Below are 14,069 nucleotides of genomic sequence, written 5' to 3'. Positions count from 1 at the left end.
GTGTATGTGTCGTGCTGCGCGATACCTACGCGCCAAAGGCGCCGTAGCCTCAATTCGGGGTACGAGAAGGCTGAGATGTCTTGCCGGTGCTTGGGAGGATGAGTAAGTCTACCTTATCCTTCAGGAAAAAACCCACTCTCATAGGACGGCAGACACGGCAACAGAGCCAGAGGGCAGGGGACTTGAGAGAGCCGGGTGGAGCTAAAATGGCGGACGCGGAACATTCAAGTCGGGATCCACCCCGGACGGTAATTAAAGTTGATCTCACTCTTTCTCACCCAGACTCCACCAAAAACTTGAAATCTCACAATCTTCGTATAAGTGCGTCCGCCAGCTGTCTAATTCCTTTGACCGTCTTCCGTCTTGGATACATCTTTCTATGGTATCAACGATCTGCTGAATTCTTTACTGGAGGAGGCAACCTAATTATCACGAAACATGACTGCCACAGAGGCTTTCCCGCTCTTGTCTACCGACGACAAATTGGCGCCCCTGGGAGGACACAACAGCCCCGAAAAGCCGCGGATTCGAAGACGGTCAAGTGGACTTGGGGGAGAGATCAGAGCTGGGGACACAGGTTCGCCAGCGTTAGCAACCTTAGACGTGAGACCGCCGTCTCCCGGAGCCATTAAAGTCGGCAGCCCCCTTTTGCCCCCTTCCCTTCGACACAACTGACATACAGCAGGCGCAAAAAGAGTCAGACCGCAAAAAACCATTCTCCAAACGACGGAAAGCGAAAACCCTCTTCCAGCAATGGAAACGATATGCGCTGAAGCACACCTGGGTCACCCCACTGGTGCTCCTTTCAATATTCCTCATCCTCTATGCGATTAACCCTACCGAGACGAATCCTATCCATCACTTCATCTTTCTGTCATATCCTCTCCCTCCAGATCCGAATGACCCACCAGGAACTCCGACACAATATGGAAAGGGCCGCTGGGATTTTGCTTTCGTATCTTTCTATGTTATTGTCCTCTCCTTCACTAGAGAGTTCATCATGCAGAAGTTCTTGCGACCTATGGCCAAAAACAGTGGGCTGAAAAGCAGGGCAAAACAATCCCGCTTTATGGAACAGATGTACACAGCCATCTACTTTGGGCTTCTGGGGCCCTGCGGACTGTTTGTTATGAGCCGCACACCACTTTGGTACTTCAACACAACTGCGATGTACGAGCTATTTCCACACAAGCATCATGAGGCTTACTTCAAGTTCTACTACCTCTTCCAAGCCGCATACTGGGCCCAACAAGCTATTGTGCTCATGCTAGGAATGGAGAAACCAAGAAAGGACTACAATGAATTGGTTGGACACCACGTAGTGTCCTTGTCCTTGATCTTCTTGAGCTACCGATTCCATTTTACATACATGGGTTTGGGAGTTTTTATTACCCACGATATCAGTGATTTCTTCCTCGCTGTAAGTATTTCACTTACTATTCCTAATCGGGTACTAACTTATTAGACCTCCAAAACTCTCAACTACCTGGACCACCCGCTCGTTGGACCCTATTTCGGATTCTTCGTTTGCGCCTGGATCTATCTTCGACACTACCTGAACCTTCGCATTCTCTGGTCTGAATTTAATGAATTCAAGACCGTTGGGCCCTATGGTCTGAACTGGGAAACCGAGCAATACAAGTGCGACTTGTCCTTCTATATCTCCACAGCTCTTCTAGCCAGTCTTCAGGGCTTGAATTTGTTCTGGCTATACTATATCTTACGAATCGCCTGGCGCTTTGTATTCCTCAAAACGGCAGAGGACGATCGCAGCGACAACGACGAGAACGAGTTCCAAGAAGAGCAGAGACTGGATGCTCTCGCCCGCCAGCGCAAAGAGCAGCCATCGAGCCCCAAGTTGTTGGTTAATGGACAAGCAGTGAGCAGCAATGGAAACGGAAAGACCTCCGCAACTGAGATCCGTACAAACAGCATAACGAACCGGAAGGAGAATGTCAGGAAGGCTTAAGTCGATGAACGTCCGATCCGTACTCAAAGTGGCGCACCCTTGTAGCGTTGGAGAGGCTGGTCGTGATGTAGGGAAAGCGACGTGCCTCTATTGAGGCTGTAATGTCGGAAACAAACAGTCGTTCGAGCAGCGTTCGAGATGAGCGCTGTCGTGTGAAGGATGACCGGGTTTTGCTACCTAGGACTGTCGCTTACTCTATCTATCTTGGATGATCATGAAATGGTATCATGCGCTCTCCCATATTTGGTAGTCGCCCTGAACAAGGTGTGGGCAGGTTGCGAAACTTATGTACAGTCGTTTTCACTTCTTGTATTGATTATACTGTAACGAAGTCTAATAATGAGAATGATTGTCAGTAGGATATGGCATGTCTTGGATCGATTCTTTCCTATTGCTTTCTGTAATGCTGGATCTGCTATGATATCTATTGTCTTCTGCTGTGGAATCATTTACTCATTGCTTCACACTCCAGCCAAGCATCTTACCTGCAGTATCTCATTAACCTCCCATACGATTTCAACCACTCAGTCATCCTCGGGGTCCTCTCTTCTCCGCTATCTTAACGGATCTCCCCTCCACACCACCTGTCCACATATGCACAGCGGCAGCTATCATCCCCACGATAACCTCACTGCGCTCTCCCGGGGGGGGGGAGTGGCCAGAAATCAGAGCTATCACATTTCCCCCTCTTCCCAGCACACTCACCTCGCCTTGCCATCCCGCAGATCACGGCACCCGCGTCTTCATCGGCTTTCGAGTAGCATCCGTGTGGGTTTGTGTTACGCCGCTTTGCTTAGGGAGGCTGGACGTACTGAGACGAGATGAGACCGAGCAGACCAGACCAGACCGGTGTACGGAGCGGGGGGTGTACGCGCTCGCCCTGCCCGTTATATGTAGGATCTGAATTGAGACTTTGCTTGACTTGGACGCAAGTTTTGTGGAACTGGGAACGTGGAGTTGGTAAGTGTTGGCATCTTGAGTTCTTGATTGATTGCTTTGGTGGTTTTGACTGGATAGGAATTGGAATTGGGTCAGGGAAGGCTCATGGTCACGGTTGGAGAGACACGGGTAGTGTAGTGTAGTGTTACATGGAACATCGTTGGTGCTTTTGTGCTTACTTATGTTTCCGATATCGTGTGGAGAGTGAGAGAGGAGTGGGTACCAAGTGGGAGCTGGAGGAACTTGAGCCGGCGATTGCCCTGAGCTGGAGAGGATCGCCAGATGGATCTGTCGTGCTTGCGTAAGCTGTGTTCAAACTTGCACCGGGTCTGTGGCTGTCTTTGAAGGCGATGTAGTATATATACCAGTCTCTGCATCCGTTCTTCTGGAATGTCGCCGCTGTTAGGTAGCTGGGTGCTAAAGGACAGTCCACATCGTGTGGGGTAGGATCAATGTAACTTTGGCTTTGGTGATGATATTAAGAGTTCTGAAGAAGAAAATGTTCTGGGCAGGGTGTTTTATTGCTTGTTTGTCAATTGTCATCGAGCCGAATGAAGCAATGCTTGCCTGGTAGTCCCAGATTGTTTGGAGTGGCTTGTTTTGGATGATGCCGTGGTACGACATTCTATCTCTTTTGGTTTGTTGGGCCACATAGGCAGGCAGCTTGGAAAGAAGTCTTTTACATTTGCCTTGTTCTTGACCTTCTGATTCCCCTACGCCGTTGAAGTATCTAGTAGTGTTTCAGGTGACGAGGGAAGATGGATTTAGGAGTGCGTTGCACTTGTCTCCCTTCTGCTTCTCCGTTTCGATTCCATTTTTGCTCTACTCGCTCTTGGAATTGCTGAGCGACATTTACTATCTTGTAAAACAATGACTGCCACACAGCTAGTTGCTGTGTGACTCGGAGTTGTTACTTCGCCGCTCTAGGGAGACAGCTTCTGTACTTTACGCTTCAACATATTTTTCCCACATGGAAGATCTACAATGTTCTTCTCTGATTATGAATTAACACTTGATCAAGGTTTCGACTATCAAACTCAATCATATACCACTGCTAGAGTGCCATGCCTCCGAGTCGTATCAATGAATTGATAGATACCCCACACTTCCTTCAAATGGACCGGGACTTTCCCACGCGATCCGGTATCACGTCTACTTCCCAAGGGTATATTTACTTCTCTAAGTATGGAGAATATGCAGAACAAGCTGTCGGAACTGACATCCCGCAAAACATATCCACTCTCCTCAAGATACGTCGATGCGGATCGTAACTCAAATCCCCAGCCTTCCCGTGGTAATGCTCCATTTCATCTCCAGAGTTCAGGAGGATGAAAGAACAAGATGTGGGAGGGTCAGTTGCCACTCCAAATGAAGACCTTGCAGGCTACTTACTGCACACAACGCATTGATCCTCTTCTTGTAAGTCTTTCCCCGTTCTGTGCTGGACTGAGATTGGCCCCCAAACGAATGGCAAATGGGTTCGCTGGCTGACTCGATTCTACGACCAATGTGACAAGTCTCGACTTAACCATCGATCTGATCCGCTCGATCCCTGGGTACGGCTGGTTTACAGTGGTGCGGTTTCCTATTCCTGAATGGCAAGTCCTCGGAGACCATCCGCACCGAGAGGCTTGCTTTTCGAGCCTGGAGATTGGCAAATAGGTTGGGCAAGCTCAAACCCCAGCTCTTGTACCGCTCTGTACCGTGACACGACTCTGATCATAGCTGTGGACGGTCGACGCCATGTGTGGCAAGAACGTACACTCGTCACTGCTCAAATTTATGGCCTTTGCCCAAAGACATACGTGTCAGGGGATCTGTTGATCTGAAAGCTCGCCAAAGGCAGAATGTTCAAATTTCGCGAGCAGACTAGCATCTGCAGTACAACATTGGGCAAAAATCGCATTGATGAACACGGCACGCAGGAAAGAACAGGCATGTACATCATCGCCGCCAAAAGGCAGGGAAGACAAATTGTGTGCTCGGTTGACTCATGGAAGGAGCTTGGGGGACTTCATGTTCGACCTCTGGTAACGGAGTGTAGATAACACCCCAACCATGAATGGCTGAAAGAATCCGAGAACTTGCTCTGATCCCTAACTCGATCCCGACGAGTGTGCTCTGGATAGACCAATAGCGGAGATTATGATTCGGCTACTGCTTATTCGCTCTTTGCAGTACATGTACATACGTACTGTAGGATTCCCGGGATCACAAGTTGAATCGAGGCAAGACGTGGACCATCACATCATTTTATGGAGACAACAGACTGAGCGGCGGCCCATCAGCAGCCTGCCATGCGAGCGAGGCATAGCATGGGGCAAGGGAGGGAGGGAAGGGACGGCACGTCGGGAGATGGGCTGTTGTGCTTCTTGACTTGAGGAATGGCTGGCTTGCTTTGTTTTGCGTTGCTGCTTGTTTGCCCTTCACCGCTAAATGTCAATTCTGGGAGCTCGGATATCAGACATGACAGTACGCCCCCCCAAGGCACGCCAATGGGTTGATCGCATATGCAACAGAGGGTACATCGTCACTCTTGGAGAGTGGAATATATGCATACGGACTGCGAGGTCGGACCGGAAGGCTTTTGGCTCTTTTCAAATGGCTTTCGAGGTGATCCAATTAAGGTTGGTCCCTACCGGCTGGAGATCGCTGGGATAACATAACGAACGGCGACCGTCCAGCGTCCGAGTGAAAAGCCGAGCAGACTCGCAGAGCAGGACGCATTGGACAGCAGTGCATGACGCAGGTTATGAAACTGCTGGCGTTGGCTGTAGCAGGAGATCGCTGATGTGAGGAGGCTGAGTTGAGTTAAGTATCTTTGAGCGGGTGGGAGAGTTTGTCATGTCATTTTGATGCTGCTGGCCGAAACGCCTTTTCTTAATCGCTTGAATCGACATGCCGACTGGCTGGCTGCTTGGTGGATCACATATTGATTGTCCTTTCCAGTAGCGACTCTGGGGAGCTCGGGGAAGGCCAACGAGTTCCGGACCTGCTGTTGCATTTCCTTGCAGCACGAAGTCAAGCTAGCAGACCCAGGACCCAATGCTGCGCTGCGACTGCGAGGCCTCGCGCTGCATTGCATGAGCAGCAACCTGAACACAGGCAGGTGTTTGGATAGGTAGGAGAGGTACTCCCTCCCAGTGGAGTTTGTTGATGGGGATGGGCCATTATTGAACAGAAATGGTTGCAGGCAAGCCCCGACCTCTCTCTCCCTGGCGGTGTTGGCGAAGTGCTTCTAGACCTTTGGCCGATCATGCCTTATGCCCAGGAAGCAAGAATCACACTCTCTGTTCGAGCTTGTCGTGTGCAGTTCTGAATCTGACACGCATTTGGTGACATCTGTTTGAGGTCGCTCCCAACGAATAATTGCGAGGCCAGCAGCTGCGTAGTTGTTATTGTGGCACAGGACGGACCAGCCTGAGGACGGAGCTAATAGTAATAAATGGTGCTCGAGAGTCAAGATGGACCAGTGACCGAACTTTGCGCATCCTGGCGCTCTCACATATCAACTTTCCCGGGGATTGGCGGCTGTCGAGCGAAGAGGCGTTGCATCTGGTGGAATTAGGTGGTTGCTGGCGGTTGGGTGGCCAAATCTTGGTGGCGTTCCTGATGGAGGGGGGAGGGGTCAGGATGGCGAACTGTTGTGGTTCGTATGGATGAGGATGAGGATGAGGGGCTTACCTGACCTGCCGTCACCAGCTGGAACATCGACGATGGAGAGACCTTTACGGTTCTATATATAAGAATGCGCGTGTGAGAAGCGAGTGATATGTGACCGATGTGAGACCCGGGACATAGACTCGTGGGAGGAAAGAACATACCTGGTGGGCTCGTACTCAGGTGCACGATGACGGTGTGTGCCTGAGAAGTGGAGAACCAGACAAAAGAGGCATGTCAGTGTGCCTGCGCAATTGGGGAGAGGGGGGGTGCCAGTTGGGTATGAAAATCCTGCAAATAAAGTGGTGTGGCTGGGTGGCAGTCAATAGTCCTTTCTAAATGGAGGCTTTCCAGCGACTGGAGGTATGTGGATATACGTGTACTATGATTCCTCTGAGTGTGGGTGGAGGAAGAGGTGTGTGAGAGTGTGCCATTATAGAAATATAGCTTTCTATATATTCTCCAGTGAGTACCTAAGTTTCGTATGTCTTCCCCGATGATGCATGACATCGCAGTATATCATCCAATATTTCACGGAAGAACTTGACTAGTAGCCAAGTCGTATTTCAACTTCAATAGTGCTCAACAAAATCCTGCATCTGGTCAATGATCAGGAACTGCAAAACAAACATAGCCACATTTTGGACCGACGATTCGCAGGTGAGAATACTCGGATCTCTAAGAGGTAATTCTGCGGAGCTGAAGAGAGGATTAGTAAACAACCTAGACCATCCATAATTGAAGATTGTTTGAGGGAATCGGCCAGAGTTTCCACTGACGGCCAGTATTTGGAAATAACAGGACCGAAAGGATATCTTATGCCCTTCTCAACAACAAGCGTAAAGCTCAGTACCGAGATTCCAAACTCCGACTCTCCGACTCTCCGACTGCACTTGAAGTCCAGATCTCTTGATAATAGGAGCCAGCAAGACGGGTAAGAAGAAAGCATCCACTGCAAGTCCGATAGCCATAACCAAAGGCTCATCAGACCAACATCCAACAAGACATAACAAGCCCCCATGAAACATTCGGTCTGAAGATTGGATCAAAGATCTTCGCCAAACACCAGGTATCCAAGCTCAAACATAAGAAACAGATTTATATCATAGAGTTTGGATCTAACTCTGGCACGACGCACCGGCTCCGCTTCCTGAACTTTGCTTGGCGTGGAATATACCCACTTCATCGCCCGGTACACTTACCTTACTTGTCTTGAGCCTTCCACTTCCAAGGTTTCCATTATTCTCAAGTTCCGGAAGAAGTGGGAACGACAAACACAAGTCATAGGAGATTCTAGCAACATCTCCGCCGCAGGTAATAATTTACCTGACTCTCCGGTCTGAGACGGTGAACTGGCGACTGTCCCTCATATATCCGGTAGTGTGTTCCGTAACGAAGTAAGTCAACCTAGTGGCAGAGGCGCTTGTGTTGATCAGAACTCGATTGATCCGGCTGCAGTGAATGAATCGGGTCCCGCGCGGAGCGAACAAGCGAGTCGAGTCGAGTCGAGTCGAGTCGAGTCGAATTGAGTCGGGCTTTGGATCAAGATCAAGATCGGGACTTGTCAAGTTGTCACCCAGTAGTGTCCAGTGGAGTGCAGCACTGCATTTACAGCCAAGCCAAGGCTTCTGGGTTATCTACAGTATCATAGTAGATTTACGAGTAGGTAACTTACAGTACAGTAAATACTGTACTGTACTGTACAGCACCACCACCGCCACGACCACCACCTGCAGCCTGTCTGTCTCGCCTGTCTCGCCTGTCTCGCCTGTCAATCAGACAAAACAGGGCCCCCTTGCGCCCTTGCCCTTGCCCTTGCCCTTGCCCTTGCCCCTGCTTGCTGCACGCTGCACGCTGCACGCTGCAAGACCAGAACAGAACCAGAACCCAGAGCCAGAGCCAGAACCAGAACCAGAACCAGAACCAGAACCAGAACCAGACCCAGTGAGCCAGCGAGCCAGCGAGCCAGCCCAGCACCAGGTCAGGGACGCGAAGGCGGTGAAGCAGCAGAATCCCCACCACCCACCTAGGTACCGTACCATACCTAGGTACCGAAGACTCTCTCTGGTCGCCTTCAAGCACCGCCGTACCTTACAATACTTACCTTCACTCTCTTCGAAAACTTCAAAGCCTTCGTGGAGAGGACGGTGGACGACTTGCAAATACCGGGCGCTCTCTTTGCTGTGCATTAACTGGTCGTGGCCTGCAGTCGCTGGGACTGATCGATCGATCGTTCGTTCGTTCGCTCGCTCGTTTGATTAATCTATTCTGCCCCGCGACTCTCTCTTCCTGTTCTTCCCTTTCCGTTCCTCACCTTTGCTCGATCGACCGAGGGGTCGATCTTCCACGCCGCTTTCACCCTACCACCACTTCAACTCAGTCTTCCGCATTTCTCGAGGTACCTCCCCCTTCTCCTTGCAGAACAACCCCAACACTCCTCCTGCAGAGCAATTGCAACTCGATACTCTCCACCGGTCACCGGAGCGAACTCCACATTGCCCCAGAGACATTTGTACAAGCCACACTAGCTGACACCATCTTGTGATCTTCTAGGTGGCGATTTTACCGAGGCTACAATTGCTTCGCGTTGACCTTGCACATTCTCAATTGCACCGTGTTGCACTCGAATGTGCCATGAGCTGTCTACAACCTCTTCACGAAACGGAAAACTGATGCGGGACGGAGGAATTGGGCGTATAATCAGCATTAATAATGGCGAGCGAGGAAGTTGAACTGAGTTTATTCTCAGGAATTAGTGAAGATGGCCCTCCCTCCTCAACGAAGCTTCTGGATCTGCTTCACTTCTACTATGCGTGGATTTTGTTTGCGGTCTTCCTAGTTGCATTCGTTACAAACACCTTCCTCACCGCTGAACCCTCAGCAGAAGCCAATGGTCCAGTCCGACTGGGTCCTGGCGGAAAACCTCTTCCACCTACTTCTGCTCGAAAGAACAAGAAGGCACTTGAGAAGAAGAAGAAGGACAAGGAGTTCAGTCAGAGAAAGAAGTGGCTGTTTTTTTACCTTTCTGCTGCACTTCTTTTGACATTTCTGGCCAACGGTGTCGAAATCATTGCTCATTCCCTTACCAAGAGCGAAAATGGTTGGTGGTGCGGCGAAGCTACAGCTGTAAGTGTTTAACTTTTCGAAGGATAGCCTTCAAAGGTCATACTAACTGGCTTCCCATAGATATACGTTTGTGCATCGGCATTCTTCTACAGCGTCTTTCTTATTTCCTTGGTCGACACAACTCCGTCACCCAACATCTCTCACCAAATTATATGGGGTCTTTCAGTCATCCTCGAGGTCATACTGCTTGGAGAAACCCTGGCACTCTACACTTCTCCACACAAGGAAATCAATTCTGTTCGAAAAGACATTGGGGGAAAGGTCTATCGGACACCTACAAACTGGGAGCTAGTTGAATTGGTAATCGACGTTGCACGGGTCATTGTTCTTTTGTCTCTATTTGGATTCTACGCCATCTTTTCAGTTGAACGGTTCCGCCTTGCTCGCAGTGCTTTTGAAGGCAGTTTTGATGAGCGAGCACCTCTCCTTACCAACGGCCACGCAAACTCAAACCTCCCTGTGTCTGCAAACGGATCTATTGCCAATGGAATTCCAGCTGGTCCCGAAAACGGTTCGATAGAGGGGGATCCAACCCCATCACGGAAGAACCTGGAGGAGAATGAAAATCCTGCTTTCTATAAGCCAACCACCGCTCCAGACAGGACTTGGTGGGAATATATCCGAGGATACTCCCTATTCTTCCCATATTTGTGGCCCAGCAACTCTACGAGGCTTCAAGTCGTTGTCCTATGCTGCTTCATTCTAGTTGTACTACAACGGGTCGTCAACATGTATGTGCCCGTTCAGCTTGGGCACCTGACCAACCAATTGGCAAACAGAAAGGAACATTCCGGCATGCCTTGGCTTTCCATATCTATCCTTATTGGGCTGAAGTTCTTGCAAGGCACATCTGGTATTCTGGGAGCCATCAGATCAGTACTTTGGATTCCAATTTCGCAGTACTCCTACAAGGCCTTAACTACAGCTTCATTCGAGCATGTACACAGCCTCAGCCTCGACTTCCACCTGGGAAAACGAACGGGAGAGGTCCTTTCTGCTTTGAGCAAGGGAACTGCAATCAACAACTTCTTGGAGCAAATCACCTTCTCGGTCCTTCCCATGGTGTTCGATCTAGGAGTTGCCATTGTTTACTTTGCTATCTATTACGATGCATACCATGCTCTTGTGGTTGGCATCATCACATTTGCCTACCTATATCTGACGGTCCGCATGGCCCAATGGCGATCCAAACAGCGACGACAGATGACGAATCTCAGTAGAGAAGAAGAAGCTGTCAAGAATGACTCGCTTACTTCATATGAGACTGTGAAGTATTTTAACGCTGAAGCTTACGAGTTCAACCGATATCGTAGCGCTGTCCAGGCATTCCAAAATATGGAATACCAGGTCACGATATCCTTGAATATCCTCAATATCTCCCAGAACATGGTATTCATGACTGGGCTTCTCATCACGTCTTTTATATCTGCGTACCAAGTCACAACAGGGACTCGCAAAGCCGGAGACTTCGTCACTTTATTGACCTATATGGCTCAACTCCAACAGCCGCTCAACTTCTTTGGCTCCTTTTATCGGAGCGTTCAAAACGCGATGATAAGCGGCGAGAGACTACTCGAGTTATTCAAAGAACAACCAACTGTTGTTGATGATTTCGGCGCAAAAGAAATGCCATCCTGTGAAGGTCAAATCAGCTTTCAGAATGTGAAATTTTCCTATGACGAGCGCAAGCCTGCACTGGAAAATCTCACCTTCACTTGTCGTCCAGGTACAACGACTGCTTTTGTTGGAGAGTCAGGCGGAGGAAAATCGACAGTATTCCGACTACTTTTCCGTTTTTACAACACTCAAGATGGCAGCATCCAAGTTGATAGCAACGATGTAAGAGATATCACCATCGACTCTCTAAGGCGTCACATTGGTGTGGTTCCCCAGGACACCGTTCTGTTCAACGAGACGCTCATGTACAACTTAAAGTATGCAAACCAGGATGCCACCGATGAAGACGTGTACGCTGCGTGCCGAGCTGCCTCCATCCATGACAAGATCATGGCATTTCCTGACAAATACAATACTAAAGTCGGCGAACGCGGTCTCCGTTTAAGTGGCGGCGAGAAGCAACGTGTGGCCATTGCTAGAACAATTATCAAGGATCCCCGCATCATCATGTTGGACGAAGCAACTGCAGCACTGGACTCCGAGACCGAGCAAAACATTCAACATGCTCTGACAACTTTGTCCAAGGGCAGAACTATGCTCGTTATTGCGTAAGTCACCTTGACGGTAGTATCCAGGTCCATAAGCTAAACTCTATCTAGTCACCGTTTGTCCACTATCACCAGCGCGGATCAAATCCTTGTACTACATGCCGGACAGGTTATTGAATCTGGAAACCACCATGAACTTCTTGCTAAGAAAGGTCGCTATGCCAGCATGTGGAAGAAACAGAGCAAAGCCGATAAGGCTGCCGAGCAAGCTGCTCATGCGGTCGCCAAAGCCAAAGCTCTTCAAGAAGCTGTCACAACTCGTCCTGGTAGCTCGGGCAACGAAGGCAGCCCAAGCGAGGACGTCAGTGAGAACGAGGGTGACAATCGAAGCAGTGCTACACTTGTTGGTATTGCATCCAAGTCTATGATGCGCGGTGCCAAGAATTATGGAGATGATAGTTCTTCAAGTGACGACTCCAATTACGGGGACGTCAGTACGCATGGAAAGAATGACGGCGACGATAAGTCGACTGACGGGAGGGTGGGCGAGGAGGCTTTGGCTGAGGCCGACAACGTCGATGCTCGGGACGAAGCCCAAGCAGAACAGGAGCGCCCCCGAGAAGGAGAACCGGCCAACAAGCCCACGATCTCTTAAATTTCGCTTTCAGCCCGATCCTTTTTCCTACGAAAATTTCGGTGAATTTCGATACCCAAACCGCCACAGCACGTTATCATGAAATCGAAACTCAACGACATTCATGGTCATTTGTGGCACGATACGGCGCAGCTTTGCTCATTTCTCATTTTCCTTTCTCCCTTAGATGATTCCGCAGACAACCAAACACTGGGTTGCCAATAATTGAACGACAGAAAAGATTCTCATGGCTTTACGAAAGTGGCATAAAACGGTGCATGATCGGTGGTTCAGCGTTGCTTTTTTAGTTTCCTTTTTCACATTCCGCTCTGCTTATGGTTCACAAGGGATAGAGGATGGAGCACATGGGTCTTTACTTTTATTCTTGCACTTTAATCCCACCCTCTTTTCTACTTTCTCTGTAATTACAAAAAGAAAGGCTGGCGCGCTGGTGGATGGATGGCTGGGACGGGGTGGTCTGCTCTGGCCCGCGCTGGGTTAATCGGCTGTCTATCAAGGCGTACTTAGAGCCTGGTCGATTGGTTTATGAATGCAATATGGGTGGGTGGCTGGATTGCTGATTTGAACTCTGGACAGATGTCTGGATGAATGGCTGGGCGGCTTGGGATTGATCAATGGAGTGTGCAATGGATGGATGGATGATTCGAAAGGTCGGATGAATGCCTGCCTCTCTTTAGATAGTCTGATGCAAATCAACTTCTGATCCTCTCGTTTTGATCTGCCCCGATCATGTGCAACATCTCAATGACCTTCCTTGGAAATTCTCATGTCCCAACCACGCCCCTCGCTCACATCTCTCGCAGGCGAATTCAACAACTCTGGAGAATGAGAACAGCAATACATGATTGATACCTGGCCTGACATTGTCACCCATGTTCCTTCTTCTTTGGGAAATACATGACTAGGTAATGGAAGAATAGTCCAAACCTTTGGCTCTGCTTTTTCAAACTGCAGGCATAAAAGCCTAAGCCTAGAACAAAGCTCGGGATAGAGATCCAGGCATCTCTCAGAGTCAAGAACAGACAAGTATGAGAAAATTTCTGCTAATCAAGGTTCCGTGACAGGGGGCTAAATCAGCGTGATCGAGTCAGTCAGGGTGGCTTGGGTGGGTATCAAGTGCATGAATACGCTACTCCATTCAATCAATCACTGTAGGTGGTGTTTTGCTGTTGAGCGTGGTCTAGGGGGGAAAGAGACAATAGAATGACTCTGTTTCGGGATCTGGTGAGAGATGATACATAGATGTGTTCAGTCAATCTATGTAAGCATCGGGTTTGCAATCATATAGAACACTCAAGGGGTTAAGAGGTCTGTCTTACTTTCTTACCACAGACACACTTACCTAGCACGCATAATGTAAATTTCCTTGCCTTTCTAAAAATGAAAACTTCCAGCTCACAGTGCGTGCTTCACTATGAAAATGTTGGGCTGATTCTTGAGGAGTAGCTGGCTTGTCCGCAGCCTGGTAACATGACCACCAGGAAAGGACGTAGGAGGCGTTAGTCTCCGAGAAACACCAGTTAGAAGTTTAACCACTGTTGTTGCTGAAATTTAA

General features: G+C 49.3%; 2 protein-coding genes across 3 annotated transcripts; both read left to right on the top strand.

The window, feature by feature from the left end:
- Positions 1-438: 438 nt before the first annotated feature.
- On the top strand, positions 439-1,969 carry ONS95_014893 (uncharacterized protein; the record flags this gene model as incomplete). The annotated part of the gene is made up of 3 exons (XM_058508577.1): positions 439-633; positions 686-1,420; positions 1,466-1,969. The coding sequence occupies 3 exons, from the start codon at positions 439-441 to the stop codon at positions 1,967-1,969; spliced, it is 1,434 nt and encodes a 477-aa protein (XP_058356264.1).
- Positions 1,970-8,467: 6,498 nt separating this feature from the next.
- ONS95_014892 (uncharacterized protein) lies at positions 8,468-13,812 on the top strand. 2 transcript variants are annotated; one of them, XM_058508576.1, is made up of 3 exons: positions 8,468-8,966; positions 9,122-9,694; positions 9,755-13,812. In XM_058508576.1, exons 2-3 carry the CDS (start codon positions 9,281-9,283, stop codon positions 11,921-11,923), a joined length of 2,583 nt encoding a protein of 860 aa, XP_058356263.1. In that variant the 5' UTR covers positions 8,468-8,966; positions 9,122-9,280; the 3' UTR covers positions 11,924-13,812. The 2 variants fall into 2 exon arrangements, with proteins under 2 accessions (XP_058356263.1, XP_058356262.1); XM_058508575.1 differs by lacking the exon at positions 8,468-8,966 and having other exon boundaries at positions 8,977-9,694; positions 9,755-11,919; positions 11,971-13,812.
- Positions 13,813-14,069: the final 257 nt, after the last annotated feature.

This window comes from Cadophora gregata (genome assembly GCF_030347475.1).
Source record: "Cadophora gregata isolate MNR1 chromosome Unknown scaffold_9, whole genome shotgun sequence".
Lineage (NCBI taxonomy): Eukaryota > Fungi > Ascomycota > Leotiomycetes > Helotiales > Ploettnerulaceae > Cadophora > Cadophora gregata.
The sequence above is the reverse complement of the archived record's forward strand: the minus strand, read 5'-3'. Positions and strand labels throughout refer to the sequence as shown.